This window comes from Mytilus galloprovincialis, chromosome 5, assembly GCF_965363235.1.
Source record: "Mytilus galloprovincialis chromosome 5, xbMytGall1.hap1.1, whole genome shotgun sequence".
Classification (NCBI taxonomy): domain Eukaryota; kingdom Metazoa; phylum Mollusca; class Bivalvia; order Mytilida; family Mytilidae; genus Mytilus; species Mytilus galloprovincialis.
In genome coordinates, this window is record NC_134842.1 from 23,485,151 (window position 1) to 23,508,251 (window position 23,101).

Here is a 23,101-nt window from a genome sequence, read left to right on the forward strand (position 1 = left end):
ATTATTAATGAATGTTAATGTCTGAAATGGATAGACCGTGCGTGATTTTACAGGCGCGGAAAACTAATCAGCAAGGAAATCATTAACGCATGCGTTATATCTACTTGATTAATACTGCTCTATGATTGGTTCAGATATTAACAGTAAATTTAGCGCATATTTGGTATTTAACTTAAAAAATCTTAGAAAAGTTTCAATATCATATTTTGCAATGGATAATCAGTTGCAAGTTAATTATTTCTCACCACCGGACATGACCGATTTTCAGGGGTACGTTAAAAATAATGATATAAGCTTGTTATTTACATTCTTTTGCTTTTTTTTGTATTTCTAGGCATTTGCAATCACAATGTCATAGTAACAATATGCCTTTTTGGTCATTTGAAAAAGGTTAAATCATAATACTTCTTGGGCCTGGTTTTCGAAAGTATCTTATGACTCTTGTGATGGTCTTAGGACATGTCATAGGCGTAAGATATGTTTTCGAAAGTGTCCCAAGTTACGATTTGTCATAACTTTTGTCGTAAGCTTAAGACCCTTCGCGACATGACTTATGATGGTCTTATGATTGTCAAGTAAAATTTTAATTACTTTTCATGTATAATTTCATGTTAATTGCAATAAAAATATTTTTTTGTGTTTCTCAGTAAGCTAAATAGTAAAGATTTTATTTTTCTCAACTACGTGAATTAAAATTTTAATCTCCTGCGACATACAATTTGGAATTCTTGTCAAACTCATGGTTTTGTATAATAAATATACATATTATTTCGTTTCTAGGTATATTTAATAGTACTATATCAACGTATATGCACGGGCATTTCGTTAAGCGGGTACTCGATGTACCGAATCTAAAAAGTATTCACAGTTAAATAACAATGCATGTATGATAATACACGAAAGGGAAGTTCAAGATTTAATATATTATATTACAAACTAAATTTAAACAAATTATCAACTCATATTTCAATTCCTTTTTGTATAAAATTTTATGTTTATTATAATGACAAAAATAAAATATTCGTAAATATCACGAATGGTAATAATTTATATGTTCATACTCTTCATTTTTATATTTATATTTATCATATACTTAGACTAAATAACATATAATTTTTACTGTATGATAATAGCATTAAATTTACGTAAATTCCATATTTTTCGAATTGGTACTTAGCGGGCTGATATGAAAAGTTTATCACATGCTTTGATTGTTATCACATGCTATTCCGTAACGTTATCGCATGGCATTCCGGTGATACTCGGCATATTCCGGAAAATACACCTCAATGATACGTTTTCAGTGAAAAACATTACAAAGTAGTGTGCAAAACAATTATTTGGATACTGAAAAGTATATTGTGTAAAATAATTATAAGAAATCAAAAATAAAAAACAAACAAATTATTAAATAATTGCATTTTTTAAAAGTTTCAAACATAATCTAGAAAGTTACTTTAAAAAAGTTGACTTTTCCAAACAGTATTCAGTAAGTATATTGTTGAATTATTTTTTTTCTCTCAATTTTTCCATATTAAAAATGCTTTTCTTCTCTGTTGAGGAATATGATAGAAAGATTTCATATCAAATGTACTAAATTTGGGGTCCGACGTCCTTGAACTTTTCACTCTTTAACCTCTATTTGAGAACCACGTAAAAGGATCAATATATGAATCTGTTATTTTTCTCCATTGTTGAAGCATATGATAAAAAGATCATAACATGTCATTGTTCATATCGCATGTATTATCAGCCCTCGGTCAATATCATCCCTCTAGCCATGCGGCTCTTGGGTTGACATTGAACCTAGGGCTGAGATAATACATGCGATATGAAAAATGCCATGTAATAATCTGATATTATCACTTTGTAATCATTATTTAAAATAATAGAAAATAATGTTCACTTATGACAGTCATAACAGCATCATAGCTATGACTCTCTTAAGACAGCTTTGATTTACATCCTATGACATATCATATGATGGTCATAAGATGATCATAAAAAACCTAAGATATATCTTATGACATATCTTATGATACTTTCTAAAACCAGGCCCCAGGCTCCTGCATTTTAAATAATAATCCAGTAGTTTTTTTATTCACTATTTATAGTAGTTGCAACTGACTTGGTGATAGGGGCCATAACTCTTGCAAACGTGACCTGTATAAATTGAGAAGGGATAATTAAAATAATATTTTTGAGGTAAAAGCTTGGTCACTCGTGTCATGAATTTATTGAAAAAATGTGGACCAATATATTAAAACAAATCTGATATTAGTCCCAGTAAATACACAAGGAAGTCTATTGCATTATAACCTTTCAGATCAGTGCATTTTTGTTAAGGGGCCAGCTAAAGTCCGCCTCCTAGTGAGGGGCTTCTTGCTGTATTGAAGACCCTTTGGTGGCCGTCGGCTGTTTTTTTATTCTTTGGTCGGGTTGTTGTCTCATTTCCATTCTCAATTTTATACACATTCTGGTTGCAAATGTCACGCTTTCAAGTCAAATAGTCCTGTAAAGTATAAATGTATTTCTCGAAAAAGTATTAATTTGCCTATTAGAATATCAACAGTACAAAACAAATAAACATAGAAATGTGTGAAAATGGAGAATACAATGTTGTTTTTTTTTTAAGTTGGATGATATATATGATTTAGGTATATTTGTAACATAAATATTACGAAAATTGTCCATTATAAACATTCTACTATGTACCTTCTCGTTTGTTTCCACGAGTAATATAAGTTCTTGAGGTTAAGGTTAATAAATGACTTTTAAGTTTACATCACTTAGATCTTTTAATACACTTGAAGTCATGTAGTTATAATTCATTTCAAATAGTATTTTTTTTCTTTTTCTTTTTGCTGCTATAACATCTCGTCAGGTATAAAAGGAAAAACCATTTAAATTTCATTCAAAAATAATAAAAACATGTATCCCTTTTTAACCAAAGGAGTTACTGGCAAATACTTAATAGTACAAAAAAGTATATTATTTGTTGAACAAGACATATACAAGCAACCTTTTTTAATGCACTTAATAATGTTTAGAATATGATATTTTAATCAAATATGAGAAGTTAAAATGATTTAAAGAAAATCTAGATGCAGCTCAATAACCTCACACTTGATCATTAACACTTTTTCGCGGTTTATAATAAAACGGTGCGTATAATTCCCACCATCGAAACATTAATAGAGAAATGAATTAATGGGAATCAATTAAAATGCATTTAAAAAAATGAAAAAAATCAAAATTGAAAATATTAAAAGGATTCTATCGTGTAATTATGCAAAGAAAAAAGATTTGTTCGGGCAAATTCTTTCTTTAAGTTCCTTTTACATTAATTGCTAGACATTTGCAAAAGTTCATTGTGAAAAACAGTGATTTTCTTCATGTTCAATTCAATGTTATTTGCCATGTAATTTCAAGACAATCTGGTGAACGATAATTTTTTTTATATATTTCTTTAGGTCTATAATTCATGGTCATTTAATTAGATAATTACTATTACACATTGTACATATTTTCATTTGAAATTTATATATAAAATTATATGTGACCTATAGTCGTTAATTTGTGTGTCATTTTGGTCTCTTATGGAGAGTTGTCTCGTTTGCAATCATACCACATCTTCTTTGTTTTATATTTAGCAAAACACGAAAAATATACTTAAACGATATGCTAAAAATTACCTTTCAATTTTCCCTTTTTTCTTTTGAGCTAACGAATTATTGCCCAAAATGTTAATAACTGTCATTTTAATAAATATGTATACGAATAAATACATAAATATTGATTAACAACTAACAATAGAACTTGGCCGATTGATTGCTGGTTGTTTAACGTCCAGTGGCAAATAAAAAAAAAACCAATAATACTTTAAATTCTCTTTACTCGTTCTCGCAAGACGTAATTTGCGGTATTTTAATCTATTTATTTAAATTTAATGTAAATGTTATAAAACCTTAAATTGCAGGACCATCATCCGAGACTCCACTGCTCAGGTTAATGGGCTTGCTTCAGAACAAGAAGCGTCAAAGTTCTCAATTAAATTTTTTAAGGTTTGTCAAGTTAGTTTATAATCTGCCGTATTATGACCATTATCCGAGACACCAATGGTCAGTTAATGGGCTTGCTATAGCTTCAGTACCAGAAGCGCCAAAGTTTTAAGTTTTATTTTTCAAAGTTTGTCAACTTAGTTTATAATCCGGCGTATCAATTATATCGTGTAAGGTACTGGTTGTGTGTTAATAGTTTTTTTTTTTTTTATATCCATTTATTTAAATAAAATTGATCATTATTCTGCAATAAATGTCAGATAACGGTCAAATAGACGTGGGCTTATATGCCTAAAACCCTAATCGTAGTACTACTTTATCGTAGGACATGTAGAAAAATCCGTCCGTTCGGAACAAATCTTGTTTGAATATCCGCCCTGGTATCTTACATCTGTTCCATTTACATGACCTGTCCTTAATGGTCTCACTCGGGTGTTCTTAATCGTGAAAGATTGATTACCCTACTGAACATGCTTTCACCTTTACAATTTGGCATTTAGAAAATTGATTTAAACAAATAAATAAACTAAAAAATTGATTAAAATCCAAACGGGTTATTTATTGGTAAATTCTTCATAATCTTATAATTGAATTAAAACATTAAAAATATGAAATGCAGTATGGAAATAAGCGATAGTTTTGAGGTTTAATGTTATCGTACATTTCAATAAACATGAATATTGCCAAATCGTCCAAAGTGTAAATACATCTGGAAATCATATTTATTCCCGCTATAAAGAATAAAGATTTCACAAGACTACTTGACTTAAGTCTTTATAATGAATATGTTTGATTCTTATGTTACACACAGAAGAAGATATCTCGTTTACCTTTACAAAAAAATGTGCGCTAGTGAAAAATAAATAAAATATGTAAAACATTAATTTTAGATATTTGACTAATTCTGCAGTTTTGATTTGATAATATATTATTTTCACTTCGACTGTCACTGAGGTAAAAATAAAATTAACATTTTTAAGATATGGTAAAAACTACAGAAACGATTTAAGAGTATCAGCAACTAATTAATTATATAAGAACTGGCAATCATAGCTCTTCGTTCATTTATATAAGAATTTAATATTTAAGATAGGCTTAAACTTTTGCTGAATGTTTATAAATAAGATACACACCCACTTCAGCGCATTGCAAATGAGTATTATTACTTTTTCTCTTTTATGTATTTTACATCGTTCTCTCTTTCTTTTGATTAAAATCAAAGTCAAACCATGCTTTTCTTTTTTATCTGTACATTATCATAATTGATTTTTTTTCAAAATAGTCTATCAGTCTATTGGTAAATTGTTCAATTATCGGTTAAAATGTGTTTAAATGAAAATGATAAAAAATAATTTAATGTAATCGACAACTTTAATCAAAATTCCTATGTTATAATAATGGCAAAATATTAAATAGTATTAATCATGTTTTCAACTCCAATATGTGACAAAAATGTCATGTTTAAATCTTTATAAATTCACTGCATTTCAATCGCTATTGCACAATTATTTGTATTTCTGTCTTAATTAAACTTACATCGAAATAAAAGAAGTTTCGGTTTAAAAACAAACGAAACAACAATTATATGTAACTATAGAAGGTTATTTTCATCATTATTCGTTTTGCTTATCCAAAATAAATGTAACATACAGTCTTCAACAATTGACAGGTGTATACAATATCGTCCAGTGTCTACAAACATTGAGACTGAAGTAAAAAATTATGAATTGACAGTTTTGAATTAAAATCAATTATACAATCAGTGCAATTCAGGAAGAAAATTCACTGTTTTCCGATGATATAGTCATGTATAGAAATAATTTAATAGTAAATTTTCCTCAAAATTGTACCGATTGAAATCATGAGTTTTCGTATTTACTTTGCTCTTGCTTGACCAGGGACAAGAATGTCCTAACACTAAGAAGGTAACCTGTCGAAAAATATTAATTCCGGAGTCAAAAGTCGGTGACCTTAGACAACCACTGACAAGGTTATATGATGATAAATTGTACTTCCTATATTCTAGTCATTATCTGAATAAATGTTAGCAAGTCAGAAACCTCTGAATGTTTTTTTTTTTAAATTAATAGAAAAACAAAAGATATGGAATATCCATCCTTGACACAAAATCAGTACATGCACAACTAGTCCGAGATAACTCTGACGCCCGACGGACCGTCCAACCGTCCCACGACCCCAGCTTGTCTGGCAAAACAGCCGTTGAACGTCAGAGTAATCTCGAACTAATGCACAACAAAAAAAAAACACACACACACATAAAAAACAAGCAAATGAACAGCGCTTTCATTGCTGTTTTCATCTCAAAGTCACAATGAGACCACTACAAGTTTAAAAAGGCCTCTAGCACCGGCTAGCGGAATTCTTTGCAAAAATTATAATATGCATGTTTCAGAGTTAAGTGTAGCGTCAAGTTTACTGAACTAGTATACATTATTTTTTAGGAGTCCGATGAAGCCCACCTCTAGGTCAGTGGTTTCCGTTGAAGACCCATTGGTGGCCTTGGGCTGTTACTTCCTCTTTGACGGGTTGTTGTCTCTTTGGCACATTTCCCTTTTCCATTTTCTATTCTATACATAGACGGTTGTTTAATTTTCCATTTATATTATCAGAAATTTCGTTTTTCATAACGGGAAGAAACATAGCGTTTTACATGAAATAAAATTACTTCATTGACTAGAATTGCATTGTAACAAATTAAGATGTATTTTGTATTTTATTTCAAAATGTCTTTTAAATTGCACAACCAACTACCCCCCCCCCCCCCCCAAACCATTAATTTGATCATTACATATAAGACCATAAAAGTTTCTACCTTCCTTTTGCGCCAATCGCTATTTTTGAGTTATATCATTTACGCTATTTAATTGAAAAATTTGATGAAATATAAATATCGCAAAATAAAGGTTCAACGTAATAACAGTAAATAGGTACATGCAATGTATTATCAAAATAACAAAAAAACTTCATACAGCAATTAAAATATTTTATAAAATGCTATTATAGTGTTGCAATTTGAGCTATATACATCTAGAAAACTAGTTTGTCCTTTTGTCCTTTGGACCATTAGATTTCATTACGCGCCCTAGTAAGAAAATAATTCCAAATATTTTAGAAACCCAAATTCAAATATTTCCCATATTTTGAATTATTGTTGCTTATATTAATGGAATTTTAAAGCTTAACATAACAGCAGCACGAATTATTTTAAATGAACGTAATATGACATCGTCAAACATACTTCTTGGAGAGCTGCGACGGATGCCCATTTCAACGTACTCCACCAAATGACTATAGAATATCTCTATAAAAAGCATATGAGAATCTATTCAGCAAGCTATCATGATCAAATGTGGCGACGACCGATATCAAAGGGAAGACATGGAACCGTTCCTTTACAAAGATAAATTCCTCAAATACTGACTGAAGGCCATATTTGTTGTATATATTTCGTCTTTGGACAATGTAAATTTTAGGACTATCCTAAAACATCCTAAGACACCTATGTATATTTATCCCTTTAGGACCCAATTTAGGACATAACCTTTTGGTAAACCTTACTTAGAACGGTCTGCCTAATTCTTAATCTTAAAAACAAATATTTGAAATCTTAAAAAAACAATAAAAAAAAAAAAAAACCAGCAACAGCAACGTTTGATAACGCTCAGTTCATTTGTACGGATTTTTGTTCCAAAGAATTTTTTTTTTGTACGATTAAAGAAAATATAATATCAGTTATTGTTTTTAACAAACTTCACATGCAGGAACATTTTAACTCAAGTGTATTGCTATAGGTTGGTGGGATTGAGAACTAACAAACATGTTAGCCCCAGTTACATTGTGTAAGTGCCTGTCCAAAATCAGGGGCCTGTTTTTCATTGGTTGTATTTGGTTGTTGTTTGCCATACTTGTTGGTATTTGTTTGTTTTAGCATACATCATTCCTTCGATTTGCTCGTTTGAATTGTTATCGTTGAATTGTTTCACATTTTGTAATGTCGGTGCAACTGATAGCTTACAATACTGTTTCTGTTATGAATAAAGTATGGAGCTCCAACAACAATTGATAGAGATAAAGTAGTGATGAAAAAATTAAACAGTACTTTTATTTTACATACATCAAAGTATAACCAAAGTATGATAATAAAAGACACCACGTAAATATTTAAACTCAATGGGACAACAAATAACATGTTTAAATTCTATAAGGGGTTGAAACCTCTTACAGTTAGTGAATGTTTAATGGTATTTCGATCTTAAAAATGCAGTTTTCCAAAAATAAAAAAGGCGGCAAAGCTTGCTTTTAGTGAGCATCTAATTCTCATCTATTACTTAATTATTAAATCTGAACAAGTATCTTAAAGCGCAATCTGGTTCATCAAAGCTAACAGTAATTGTTATTAAATATTCATACTAACAGATCGTGTTATGATGGGTATAACCCCAAGAGATAAAAGTCTTTGTTTTTAGTGACAATTTTCCTCCGCATCATCAACTCTTTAAAAGAAAACTCGGAATCAAAGGACATTCGTTTAAGTGTTTATAAAGAATTTATTGTTGTTTTATGAAGGTAGCTATATAATTATTGTGATTTTTATGACGTTTTTCCAGGTAAACTGGAAAGTGACTTTAATGATGGGTTGTAATAGTCTACTTTTTCTTTGATCTTTCTTACATCTACCGTTCGATTCTACTTCAGGTTTAAAATGCACTAACTTATTTCAACCGTTAATCAAGCATTCGGAGGAATTAAGTATTTATTAGCGTGTAAACCACGACGCGTGTCTCCTGCCTATTTATATCTCGTGTCACTGAAGGTCTTGATTTTGGTCATACATTGTTAGGTGTCTTCAACCTATGGCAACATTTGAAAATATATATATTCTACCTATGCCTACAAACAAAATACAATAGGTGTTGTTATAACAATAAATTATTAATTACCTGTTACAGTCAGTATTTTAAAGCATTAAAACTGACTCCTTCTAAATAACAGGGCGTAAGGCATTTCCGCTAATTTTTAAAGTCCCAATACTACGTTTCCGCAAATTTAAAGTATACGTTTCCGCAATTTGTATTTATTACTTTTCCGAAAATTTACTTGGTAAATTATAAATATTTGAATATATATTAGATAAATTATTCATTTTATCTTTTTGATAAAGAAAATGTTCTGATCTTATATCTACAATTTACTAGATATAACTAGTTGACTCGGGTAAGGATTAGTTAAACTTCATTGAGAAATCTTTGGTTTGGCTTACTTGCTAACTGACATGATTGAAGGATGCTTTGTTGAATCAACGACATATAATACAATTGTATTATATGTTGTATTATATGTCTCTGGTTGAATTAAGCAAATAAATAAATAAAACGATATAAAAAAAATCCTTAGATTTATGATGTATAGTCTACAAAAGAATGATTACAATTATAGAGAATCATGTAAAACTATATGATTTTTTTCTTCTTCTTGCAAATGTTGTTATTCTGATTAAAAGCTGCGGAACTGGATAACACATAAAATTAGAAAAAATATAAACGGTATTTTGAATTTATTATAAAATTAAAAGGCAAAAAAAAAAAAAAACAACATCTGAAAAGTGTGGACTGTATATTTGCATGTAGAAAGCTGGGAATTTTCAAGACGAGTTTATAAAATCTTTTCTATTTTCTGATTTGACCATTAAATTATGAAAATTTCACACAGGAGTGTGTCGTAAAAGAGAACCAAAAAAAATAAATAGTAAAATTATCCTACAGCAATGAACAAATAAATAGAAAAAAAAAAAGAAAAAAAACATCTTTTGTTATCGGTTTGTGTTGTCTGTCCTTGTTCGTGTATAGGTTTGTGTCCTTCCCCTTTCGGAATACAGGGGGGGGGGGGAGGGAATCTTGCTTCACATTTCCTCACATAGCACCCGTTTTGAAGGAGTAAAATAAAATAATGATGATAAAATGTTGGTCAAGAAAATAATGATAATGATTGTGCGGCTATATATAGTTCATGCTTGCAGTATAATTAATGAAAGAACTATTCGGTGAACCGTAAAATAACGGAACCTTAACGTTTCTCAGTGAAACGTGTGATTTATTAATAATAGATGGATATTTAAACTATAACGCGTGTCTCTTTGATTTTAATTCTTTATAGTAATGTTAAATGGGTCTTGATCTTTCAAGTGATTTTGAGAACTTTGAGATAAAAATAGAATAGGTAATCACGATTTGTATTATTTTTTTATTTATTTGTAATCCAATTAACATCTTTTCTCGAGTTTGAAAAAAAACCAACAACATTACAATGTATCTGTAATCAAAATAGCAGGTGTTGTGTTATTTTTAGAATTCACTTGTGTTCGTCAATTTGTACAAAAATGTAGAATAACAAACTCCGAGGAAAATTCTAAACCGAAAATCCCTAAGCAATTGGCAAAATCAAAAGCTCAAACACATCAAACGAATGGATAATGACTGTCATAATCCTGAAATGGTAAATGCATTTTTTATATAGAAAATGGTGATTTGAACGTGGTTTTATAGCTAGCTTAATCTCTCATTTGTATGACAATTGCATAAAATTTCACTATATTGACAACGAGGCGTGAACAAAAGAAACATATACAGACATAATAGGTAAACATGTCAAAAATAGGGGCACAGCAGTCATCATTGTGTTATAATTTTAATCATCACAAAAAAGAAAGCAAACATGTCAACAAAAACAACCAAATAAACTGTAAACAAGGCACTTTAATTTACCAAAAACGAAAGACAAGAATACAAAATATTACAATAGCACAAACGCACAATGACGGGATGTACTAGTACAGAGCAACGTCAAATAAATACTGCCAAAATAGGCTAAAGACAGTAAATGTTATAATTTACAAGAACACATAAAAATACGATAACACGTTATAAAGATCATAAACAACGTCAGTACCTAGAATCTATATCTCAAGATCATCGTGTATTATTTGTGAAGTTGATACGGAATATTTATCAACAAAGTCTTGGTATCTTCCGAGGGACTTGTATTTAGAAAAAGGACGAGACATTATTTGACATATCCCTGGTTCATCAAGTTTATGCTCAGACATTGGTCACGTTTTACACAGTCTGAGTAGCAGCTGCAAGCGCTTGAATACCGAATGAGTTGGGAATGTGTATCACACATGCAGGTCAAGTTAGTGTTTTGCTAAAAATGTGGTAGAAAATTGATTATTTCAAAATTAAGATGGTGTGGTTTGTCATTGATTCTGGTACTGAGATGACCGCTTATGTCAAATTCGACGTAAAAGTCTGAAAGAGGAGCGACAGATACCAGAGGGACAGTCAAACTCATAGATCGAAAATAAACTGACAACGCCATAGCTAACAAAGAAAAAGACAAACAGACAAATGATAGGACACAAGACACACAGAAATGAGACAGAGAAAGCAATTGTTCGTCTTTAAGATTCTTTACCACGAAATCCTTCATAAATCAGTAAATTAATTAAGATAATTTTTGTTTAGTCTGTACTGTCATATGCATATACTGTATAGTCTGTACAATCATGCTAATAAACTGTATAGTTTGTACACTCATGTTTATAAACTGTATAGTCTGTACAATGATATTGAATTACTTTATCGTTTGATCAAACATATTCATTCACTTTGACATGAATATCAATTATATGGTCATTTTTATAAATTTTCTGTTTACAAAACTTTGAATTATTCGAAAAACTAAGGATTTTCTTACCCCAGGAGTAGATTACCTTAGCCGTATTTGGCACAACTTTTTGGAATTTTGGGTCCTCAATGCTCTTCAACTTTGTATTTGTTTAGCTTTTTAACTATTTTGATCTGAGCGTCACTGATGAGTCTTATGTAGACGAAACGCGCGTCTGGCGTATAAAATTATAATCCTGGTACTTTTGATAACTAATTATAGTATGTACAAAATAATAATATACAGTAACTGTATTGTCTGTATAGTGATACCCATAGACTTTGATATACATGCTACGTAGTCTGAAATATGACGTTGATATGCATATGCAGATGGAGCACTTGAGAATGTACAATGACTTTCCCAAAAGGACCCTCCAGGTTTCCTGATAAAATTCTTAAATACGTGTATGCTAAGAAAAGTATAGTATCATTATAAACTTTTGAAAACTGATAAGAAAACCATGTGAAACAAATAACAATAATTTATTAACTAAGCGGTTGAACATTGACAGATTGTAGATGTGATGTTTTGTCGGAATCTTTTTACGTCATATGTCTTTTTTGGCATAAACTTGTTATGTACTAACCTGTTTAATATTTTATTAAATGTTTCATTATGACTGTTAGACATTTTAGTTTGACTCAAAATGCAGACGTTAATAAAACTTTTCAGATTAAACATAATTAAACGTTGTTTCATCTGATCAAACGAGAACTTCGTTTGTAACATATCAATTAACTGAAATGAAAAAAACATTATTTTGCTATATTTCAAGGATAATAAATCTGACAGTTACAAGAAATTATTTCATGCGTTTAAGTTATTTTGCTAAATCATCATCAAGAACAACAACAGCTTGTAAATGTTGCACAGTGAATTTAACCCCAAAAGTGTTTTTGGACTGACAAATAGAAATTATAAAAATTCATACTTTTTACAAAATATCATCTCAAATTGTTGATGTTTCAACGAAAATGGTTATTAATCAAAATGTATATTACACAAAAAGGTAACTATATACTATACACTAAATTCCATTGCAAGCTATGAAAAGATCATACCACGTCAGATCATCATGCTGATAATGCACCCGTGACCGTATTTGTATTCAAACCTTTAGTTATATGGCACATGATTGGTAACCATTTACTGAAGTCATATATCTATATAATAAATTGTGTCTAGTGGTCTACAGCCGCTACATATTATAGTCATTGATATTCCAACTGCAAGAATTAATAGTTACTGAAGCTATCAAGCTAAAGGTTAACACTAATTGCTGCCAGTGTGAAAATTCTGTTGATTCCAAGAATCTGATTCGGAAACGCAACCTAAAGGTTACCACTAGATTTAGCAAACATGAAAATACTATTGATTCCAAGACATTTTGGTTATTATCATACACAATGGTAACTGCTGTACTCCTATTTTTGACATTTTTACCTATTATTTCTGATTGTTTTCTTCACGCATCGTTGTCAATATAATGGATTTTGATGCGACTGTCATACAAGTGAGATGTTTAGCTAGCTATAAAACCAATTTAAATCCACTTTTACTACATAAGAAAATACCAGTACCAAGTCAGGAATATGACAGTTGATACCCATTCGTTTGATGTGTTTGAGCTTTTGATTTTGCCATGTGATTAAGGATTTTCCGTTTTGAGTTTTCATTGGAGGTTTTTTGTGATTTTACTTCTTTATAGACTCTCCGGGTGCGAGAATTTCTCGTTGCATCGAAGACCTGTTGGTGACCTTCTGCTGTTGTCTGTTGTATGGTCGGGTTGTTGTCTTTTTGGCACATTCCCCATTTCCATTCTCAATTTTGTCTTCCATTGAGTTCAGTACAATTAACTTTTTAAATGTTTTGGTTGCCATGAAGTTCATCAATGTAGTAAAAGTTTACATACAGTATTTGAATGTATGTGCTCAGTATGTTATTGGTTCAGTAAAATTATGTCTGCCAAATTTTCTCTATTTGTAGGTTATTTGTACAGCCTACAATGATGTCTTCGGAATATCTTCAGCAATATTACCCTATGATGCAACAATATCGAAATTTCGCAGAGATTTCAAACCGACTGTATCCAGGACACCAAATCCAAAGGTCATCCACATACTTTTTCACACAAGAAGATCTTGACTTTGTGTTATTTGGTTATTCGTCAAATGGAACCCCAGCCCATGCGCTGAGTGGTTTGAAAATTGGCGAGATTAGTCATGGTGCGTTTTTTAAAAAGAACGGTAATATGAGTTGTATTTATAAAGATACAGAAAATGAAAAATAAAAAATGTTTTATTTTACATGCAAAAATTTGACATGTAAAAAACCGAAACCGATTTTAAAAGATAGAAATTGTGAGTCCGTATACCATAAAACAATATGATGACAAAATAGGAATCTTTCTACGTTATTTTAGTAATGTCAGTCTGGTGGAAAGTTAGTTTCTACTTATAATTGGTTATGGTATTTTCTAAGAAATTTTTTATTTATAAGATAATCCGCGTCTCGTTGAATGTCACAGTGTTGAATGATGCATTCAGTAACATATAGACATTTACACAACGATTAATTTAAGAGTAAACCAATAACGATCAGATTACAATGGCACATAAAACTGTAGAAAATATTAAACTATAAAATTTACTGTACAAGAAAAGACGAACAAACTCCTACATTTCGGACATGTAAACTAATGGTGTAGGACAACTTCAATTGTGTTTTCACCATATTGGGTAGACAAATTTAAAGAGATAAATGTACGAGATATAGTTACATGGCTATACATTTTTATTGTATTTTTGTGTTTGTTTTGTTAATTAGGTATAGATAGACTTTTATCTCATTCACCAGCCAGATCGTTACCTGTATCGTCATGGAAACTTTCTAGATCTGAACCACCTCCTCATGATCTCCCGGAAGGTGAGTCACCGGTCAGATTGTTACCTGTATTGTCTTAGAAACTTTCTAGGGTAGCAATAATCAATTCTGAAAAAAATCCATAATGAATTATGCCATCCCTTTTTCCTTGCTGTTTGTGTATATTTGTACATATGTATATAATCAGTATGTCCAAAAGATTTGATTTCCAGTAGTTGAAATTGTTATAAAACATGTGAAAGATAAGCTTGATGTTCATATGAACCCACTTTGAAGGCTAAACTTGTCATTAGCTGTCTAAAAATGAATCTAATTACACAATAAGTTTTATATTTGAAAAATCCACAATGTCCAAAAGACGAAACTACACACCTAACTTCGTAATGCTACCTAGATCTGTACCACATATTCATGATCTATCGGAAAGTAAGTCACTAACCAGACTGTTATATGTATCGTCTGAGAAATATTCTAGATCTGAATCACCTCATCATAATCTACCAGATAGTAAGACACTAGCCAGATCGTTACCTGTATCATCGTTGAAACTTTAAAGATTAAATCTAAAACCACCGCCTCATTACTTACCGGAGAGTAAGTCACAAGTCTAATCGTTACCTAAATCTTCATAGATATTTTTTATCTGTCTGGTGATTTACCTTCCGATAGATCGCATTTCAAACTAAGTATTTGCTACCTGAAAACCAAACATTTCTTATTACGACAATATATATAACTTTTCTAATATTTCGTGTTTTGAAATATATTTTTGACCTTTTTCACATGTCCCAAAATGCGCATAAGACAACACTTGGACAATGCCTATCATTCATTGACTAACACAGGAATGAGATGTGATATGATTGCAAATGAGACAACAATCCTTTCTGAGACAAAAATAAAACTGCTGATCAAATCAAACTTCCTTATGTTTTCCTTTTTCTATTTTCTTAATCCGAACCATTCGAACGGGGGACTAATGTAGCAAATACAAGAAATTATTGCCATCCCACGACAATATCAATGTTTAAATCCCCCGTCTACAAGATTTCTGTTGAGTATGACAATTTTTCGATCTAACTGCGTAGAAAGTCTAACGATACTACCAGCCAATTACTGTACGCATAAATCAGTGAAGTGTTCTACTATTGTCATTATTACCTGTTTACATCTCATTAAAACAGTATTAGTGGATTTTTTTCAAATTATAATGACTTTTAATTCTCCAGATTGTGTCTTAAATTTTCTTTTTTTCTAATCTTAACGACGTTCCCTTAAGTACAATTAGAAATTTTAGAAATAAAATTTTCTAATAATGATACAAATGCTCTTTTATGAAATATTTGATAAATTAGTTATTACAATTCAATTGTCAGACAATGGTTGATTTTTGCAATGTTAGCTGAACTTTAAAGTGAAGAAGCATTTCAGACTGCGTAAATACCCTAATCAATTCTCTACACCACAAAACTTGCTCTGGTTTTAATACAAAGATTCTTAATAATAGTTGAGTTGGAGTCAGTTTAATGGTTTTATTCCTTATTTAGTTCATAGTTCTAAGTGTCAAATGCATTTTAAACATGACGTTGATTATTCATGACATTCGGGTATTTTGTAGAATTTATATAGCAAGAAACAAACGTATTCGGAATATATATATACATTTGTAATTTTTCCCAATGTATCATTCATCTTTTTGTTTTAAGATCAGTTCGATCGCAGTTGTATAGTATTCATCGTTTACACTTAAGTCGGGTGATATCATAAACATGTTTGTAATTAACAATTTTTTTAGAATTTTTATGGGATTTAAAAAAATCAAGTTTAAATTATTTCTGCCTTGTAAGTATTCAAAATCAGAATACATATCTTTAGTTCTTCATTTTAAATAAGATAAGTGCGTCGACATCATTACATAAAAAAAAAATAACTTATGCTATAGCTGCAAAAAAGTAAAAAAATATTCCCAAGATAAAAAAGTGTCTAAAGTGGGATACACATTAATGGGATACCAGCTCAACACCACCTTTAACCAAAAATTATCAAGCAGTCTTCAACAATTGATAGTCGTTTATATCAATGAGTCAATCTCTAAATTTTGCCGAGAGGATGGTCTGAATAAAATGTAACAATTTTCTGCATTATGCTCTCCACTATTTTTTCTCTCACTACATTACCCGTAGTGTGAATATGATTGTTTCAAAATATATCATAACATGTTAAATATATACTCTATATTTCCGTAACATACTGCAATCTTACATTTGTTTATTTAAGCCTGGGGAGGAGTAAGAGAGTAGTTTTGTATAATTGTATGTCATTATTAGGGAGTATTTAAAAGTAGGCACTACTATATGTCTCACATTAATAAAGGCAACACATTTACTAGTATACCACTCTTCAGTAGTCATTAATTTTTTTAATAACAACTGCCATATTCCTGACTTGGTACAAGCCATTTTAAGAAAAGTGTGGGGTTGAACTGTTTTTTTTTCTTTTTGGCTAGTCATAACTCCCGCTTATATTGCATTTTAAAAATACCACTAAATTACGTGACAGGACTACAGTAACAAATAAAAACACAATCCTGAACATTGAGGACATAGAAATACATAAATAATTACTGAAATAGGACATTGCAACATGCAAACCACAGAATAACGACGGGCACCTCCCATAAATTTACGATAGAAGACCAGGACACCACAAACGAAGTGTAAACTGCGCGTCACTCGAATGTATCAACCCAACAAAAAGTGAAATATGAAAAAGTTTGTTTACCGTGTCTCCTTATGTTTCAGAACTTTGCATATGTCCAAATACTTTCGCTGGTATTGTCCATTACGGTGTTTTCAGCAGACACCATTTGATTAAAAAAGAAACCAAGTATGGGCCATTCAAAGGAAAAGTGGTGAACACAAGTGAAATCAAATCATTTGACGATAACAGTTATATGTGGGAGGTAAGTTCAAATCATTTGACTATAACAATTTAAATTGGAAAGTCGATTTTAGCCATTTGAAGGTAACAATTTTTGTGGGATGTAAATTTAAATGTTGAACTATAATTGTTTACTGCGGAATGTAAGTTGCAATCATTTGACAATAACAGCTATAATTATATGTGTTTAGAAATTTTTAAATGTAAACGATAACAAATATATGTATTTAGTCAGTTAAAATCATTTAAAGATTTTAGTTAGAAGGGGGAAGTCAGTTTAAATGATTTATATGATTAACAGGTTGATTGTTGGTATTTTAATGCCACTTGTAAATGACAATTTTATGCTATTTCGTAGCGGTCAGTTTTTAGGTGCAGGAAGCCGAATTGTCCTAAGAAACCCACCGACCTTCGATAGGAAAACTGACAAATTCTAGTCAATTAAAATTGAAGTCAAGTGCACATGCACGAGCGGGGTAAGAACTCTCAACCTCCGTGTTGACTGGCTAATGATTACAGTAGGAGAACTACTTAGACCACTTGGCCAACGAGGCTCCTAACGATTAATAGTTTTAAGTGGGATGTTAGTAGAAACATATTAGAGTTTTGAATAATTGGAGAGTAAAAGTTGTATGTGGAAGGTCAGATTAAATTATTTTACGATAACTGTTATATGTGGGAGGTCAGCTTTAATCATTTGACGATATCTATTATATGTGATAGGTACATTTCATTCACTTGACGATAACAGTTATATATGGGATGTAAGTTTAAATCATTTGAAGATAAGATGTAGAATAATGGCATTTTTTTTTATACTGGCTTTATCAGCAAGCCCGCTATTTTGCAGTTAGGTTAGTGAAAAGAGAACTCATATTTCTACGCATCACATACTAAAAATGCGTTTTTAAAATGTCATTTTTCGAATTTGAACGAAAGGATACTTTAGTTATTTTATGTTTTAATGCTTTCTTACTTTTTATATCGTAGATTTTCCAAAATGGTCAACTAAGTCATTTTGTTGATGGTCGCGGAAGTACTGGTAGTTGGATGTCCTATGTAAACTGTGCTAGACACGTAGCAGAACAGAATATCGTGGTGATTCAAGAGGGCGATAGTATATTTTATGAAACCTCAAGGTAGGATTTTACCGTTAGACTGTATATTGCATTGGTATTTGTTTTTTTTAGGACTTCATGATCTCTGTTGTTCCATTATATTCCTCTTATAGTTGATTTGTTTCTCTCGATTTTAGTTTGTAGCCCGGATAATTTTGTTTTTTCTCAATCGATTAACCACTTTTCAACATGCAGCGGTATACTACTGTTGCCTTTATTTATGCGACTTCAAGGTAGGATTTTACTGTTGAATTGTACATTTTCTGAAACCTCATTGTATGATCTTAATTTTAAAGTGTATTATATGAGACCTGAAGGCGAGACTTATTTTACGTATAGATAGTACATTTCTAAATGCCTCAAGATAATAATATCTAAATTGAGACAATGAATTATAGGATTTTCCAGTCGTTACGTCATTTTACATGTAGAACTGGTGTTGGATATTTCGTCCATGAGAATATCACCAACCTGTAGTAATCATTTCTGTGTAGACTTATCATTGATATGATCACATTGATAAAATAACTGTAAACAAAACATCGTTTTTTTTTTAATTTAAATACTAAGGATTTTCTTCCCAAGGAATAGATAACTTACTTAAATTACTTAGCTGTATTTGTCAAAAAAAATTCTCGGAATATTGGAATTAAATTTCGTCAACATCGTATTTTATTTAGCCTTTTTTTCTTTTTAATTCAAGCGAAATTATTAAGTCCTTGAGTCTTTTTCTAGACAGAACGCGCGTCTGGTGTACAAAATGTTAAGCCTGGTCTCTATAATGAGTTTATTTGTAATACATATAACCTAGTATAAAGAGAATCACAATTCTTCTAGCCTGTACTGTTCTTTCCAAAAAAGCTATTCCCCTGAATAAGTTTACATACGATTAAGTTGCTTTTTTCAAAGCTATTTACTAAACCGAATATCATCTACCGGGATTGAACTTCATAGTTAATTATCATAATTCATCGTTTAACAGAAAATGTACAAAATGTTACTGATAGTCTTATAATTTGATACGCCAGACGCGCGTTTCGTCTACATAAGACTTGTCAGTGACGCTCAGATCAAAATAGTTACAAAGCTGAAAGACATAACACAGCTCGATAGTTATTATTCAGTTTCTTAAAAAAAAGTGAATTTATTAGTTTAAATCAAAATGATCGTTGATGAGTCTTCTGTACACGAAACACGCGTCTGGTGCAAATATAAAATTTCAATCCTGGTATCTATGATGAGTTTAATTAGTTAAGTGCATATGTATTGAATGTTTTAACCAAAATTATTAAAAGACCGTCATATTATCATGTTAAAAACGAACAGATGCTTTTTAATAAAGATGCGAATAATGATCTTTGTTGGTTTGTTCTAGTTACATTTACTTCTTTCTGATTTGATAAATGAACACAAAATCAGAAATAGACAATTTATACCATTGCGATATATACCAACCGTTGTCATTATCCGTTTAACCTCTGCTGATTTTTAAGAATACATCTAGTCGTTCAGACGCAATATGTTTTCGGAAATAAAGCATTAACAGTAAAATTTACCCTTGGCAATAAAATTTACATTTAACTAAAACTGATATTTGTAGAAACTATGATTGTAAAAAAATGGTGACTAACTGTTCGTATTTAGCTGAAATGATGACCAACACAAAATTACATAGATTACTCTGGAATTTTAAGTTATTAGAAACAGTATATTCAGGTTGTCATATAGTTTAAACTGTTTTCTTTTTCATTGTTAAAAGTAATAATATGTGTTTCAATATAAAAACAAATAGTAGTTGAATACTTTTACTAATGTTTTTGAAAAGCAGTAAAATTATTCAAATACTATATGTTTATTTTGTTCTTTTCTCAATTTTTATAACGTTGTCTTCCACATAACATACTCTTTCTTTCTCTGTAAATTCTTGTGACTGGAGCTGTCCATCCCTAAAAAGTAAAGTTAAAAAGTAATGAAAATAACTTACTGTGAAGCTTTGATTGTCTAATGAATACGTTTAACTGTTGGTTATAATGTTCACTTGCAGAGATATTCCTGTAGGAACAGAATTATTAGTATGGTATGGAGATTCGTATTCACAATTCATGGGAATACCACTGACGTTGAAAGATGGAAATGAGGATCTACCCAAAACACCAATTGAACATGAAAGTAAGGCTTACTTTTTATCAAAATTCTGAAACCTTCAATATTTCAATGTAATGTAATTTAATAATCGGCGATAACTCAGCGGGAGATTACAGATGTACACGATGTAGACAGACGCACACATTTTTTTAAAGACAAAACACGGTGAAATTAAAAAAATCTAGATCTAAATCTAAATAAAACACATTACATTTTACTGATTAAATTGTAACATAACATTTGTAAAAACTTCGTTATTCATCATTTCAAAATTTAATGCAATATAATTAATATAAACACCAATATAGTTCACCAAAACATTCTGATTAGAAAACCTCTTCGAAAAAAATTCTGAAACACATCAATTGTATCAAGGCATTTCCGTACGAAAAAGGCAATAACAAACACTTCATTTGGTTTTGCCTTTGGTATCTTCTTATGTTATAAAATAAGTGAAAACAAGATTTGGATTTCATTTCACTCCATTTTCACTCAGGACAAACAGTTCACTGGTAATGCTTTCGACACAGCAATCATAAGTCAATAATTTCCTTGTTTAAGGATGAATTTGTCCGTCTAAATACAGCGGCAAGCATGTGATTTATGAGGATAAACTGAAGAAATATATTTTTTGAAACTCATATACTAAAAAAAAATGAATTGACTTGAAGTCTTATTTCCTTGTCAAAAAAAATGTTACGACGACAGATAGGAAAATAAAACGATGACTTTAAAGTGATCATTCTTTAAATTATTATTCGTTTTCTTATCTTATGTTTGATGGTTTATGCATGTATCCAACAAAATGAAATGATATAAGTCAAGCTAAGAGTAAGTAAGGTACCGGTTCAGGATTTGTACATTAAGACATATACATTATCAGGCGATAGTTTTAGATTCTGATACTATCATATAGTTCTATAATACAAATAATTTGATGATGTATTATATTACTGATGGTGATCATTGGCGATTAAGATGATATTTTGGTGAAAAATATCTTGACTGAAACTTAATGACATTTTGTAGTTCATTTTCAGCTATACCGCATGCGATCTGTCTTTAATCCGCCATTATAGCCCCTTAAGCCCTTTTTGCTTCACCCATCCCGCAAATAAATCCTCTGGATATAATCTATCGTTCGTCCCTAATTGGTACTAATTGGATGAAAATTAAGTATTTGCTGTTCTAAATAGATTGTAAAGTCGTGTATCTTAATGGCTTGTAATAAAATCTCAATAAAATCATTGCTATCTTAAGGCGATTGCGCATCCTCGTGCTTTTATGAGTCTCTGATGGTTTCTGCTGTATGTCGACAACGAATATTAAAAGCCGGATTACAGATTGAAACAAGGGAATCAGTGAATAATAATGATGTATCAACAAGGAATTAAAGATCATGCGATGTAGACATTTCTGGGTGAATTGTTTTGTATTTAAAAATTTAATCGTTTTGCACCTCGCTAAAATACATGTATTTCTAAGTAAATCGGGATAGAATAAAACGTAAAAGTCATGAAACATTTATCTAAATGTTAGAGAATATTTTCACGTGTTTTAGTTTTCCTATTCTCCCTTGAAATACCTCAAAGTCATCATGTGTTCTTTAGAAATATAATTCTTTTATTTCGCATCTTTGACAAACTTAGGAAAAGTTACAATATTAAAATTGCCACTAGCGTGATGTATTTTATCTTTAAGTTCCTGACAGTGTCTAAAAGTTAATCTGAGGTAAAAGGATGTTAGGATTAGTCTTGTAAATGTATAGTTTTATAACATATAGACACATAAATGTTATAGAATCGTGTATCATACTACAACTGAAGTCTTTAATTTTACGAAAGATCATAGAACTCGAAAGGTTTTCTATTCTTTACGACCATAAACATTTTTATAGGGTTAAATACAACAAGAAAATGCGTCAATTTAACATTAAAATCTCCCATCATTGTTTGTCAAACAGAAAGGAATAGAAAACAGCATAATCTTTATGTTCCATTTACCAAGCTATTGCATCTTATAATCCACAATATGATGCACAATACTGCAATACATTATACTCATTTGTATAATGGTTCGGTTTCGCATATGAGTTTAATTATCCCTTTGGTATCATTAACCTCTCTTATACAAAGGCAACGTGTTTCAAAATCAAATTAGCACTCAAATCATTTAATAGAACGGCATTTTTCATTGTTTTAGTATTGT

General features: G+C 30.6%; 1 protein-coding gene across 3 annotated transcripts in view; it reads left to right on the plus strand.

Moving 5' to 3' along the window:
- The first annotated feature begins 214 nt into the window (after window positions 1–214).
- The window catches only part of LOC143075439 (PR domain zinc finger protein 14-like), a 28,415-nt gene continuing 5,528 nt past the window's right edge, over window positions 215–23,101 (plus strand). Inside the window, exons 1-6 of one of the 3 annotated variants that reach the window (XM_076250848.1) lie at window positions 215–270; window positions 13,794–14,053; window positions 14,634–14,732; window positions 17,492–17,652; window positions 18,621–18,769; window positions 20,793–20,917. In XM_076250848.1, the coding sequence (XP_076106963.1) occupies window positions 254–270; window positions 13,794–14,053; window positions 14,634–14,732; window positions 17,492–17,652; window positions 18,621–18,769; window positions 20,793–20,917 (811 nt within the window). In that variant the 5' untranslated portion in view covers window positions 215–253. The remainder of the gene's footprint in view (window positions 271–13,793; window positions 14,054–14,633; window positions 14,733–17,491; window positions 17,653–18,620; window positions 18,770–20,792; window positions 20,918–23,101) is intronic. The other 2 variants (XM_076250849.1, XM_076250850.1) reach the window with 2 other exon arrangements.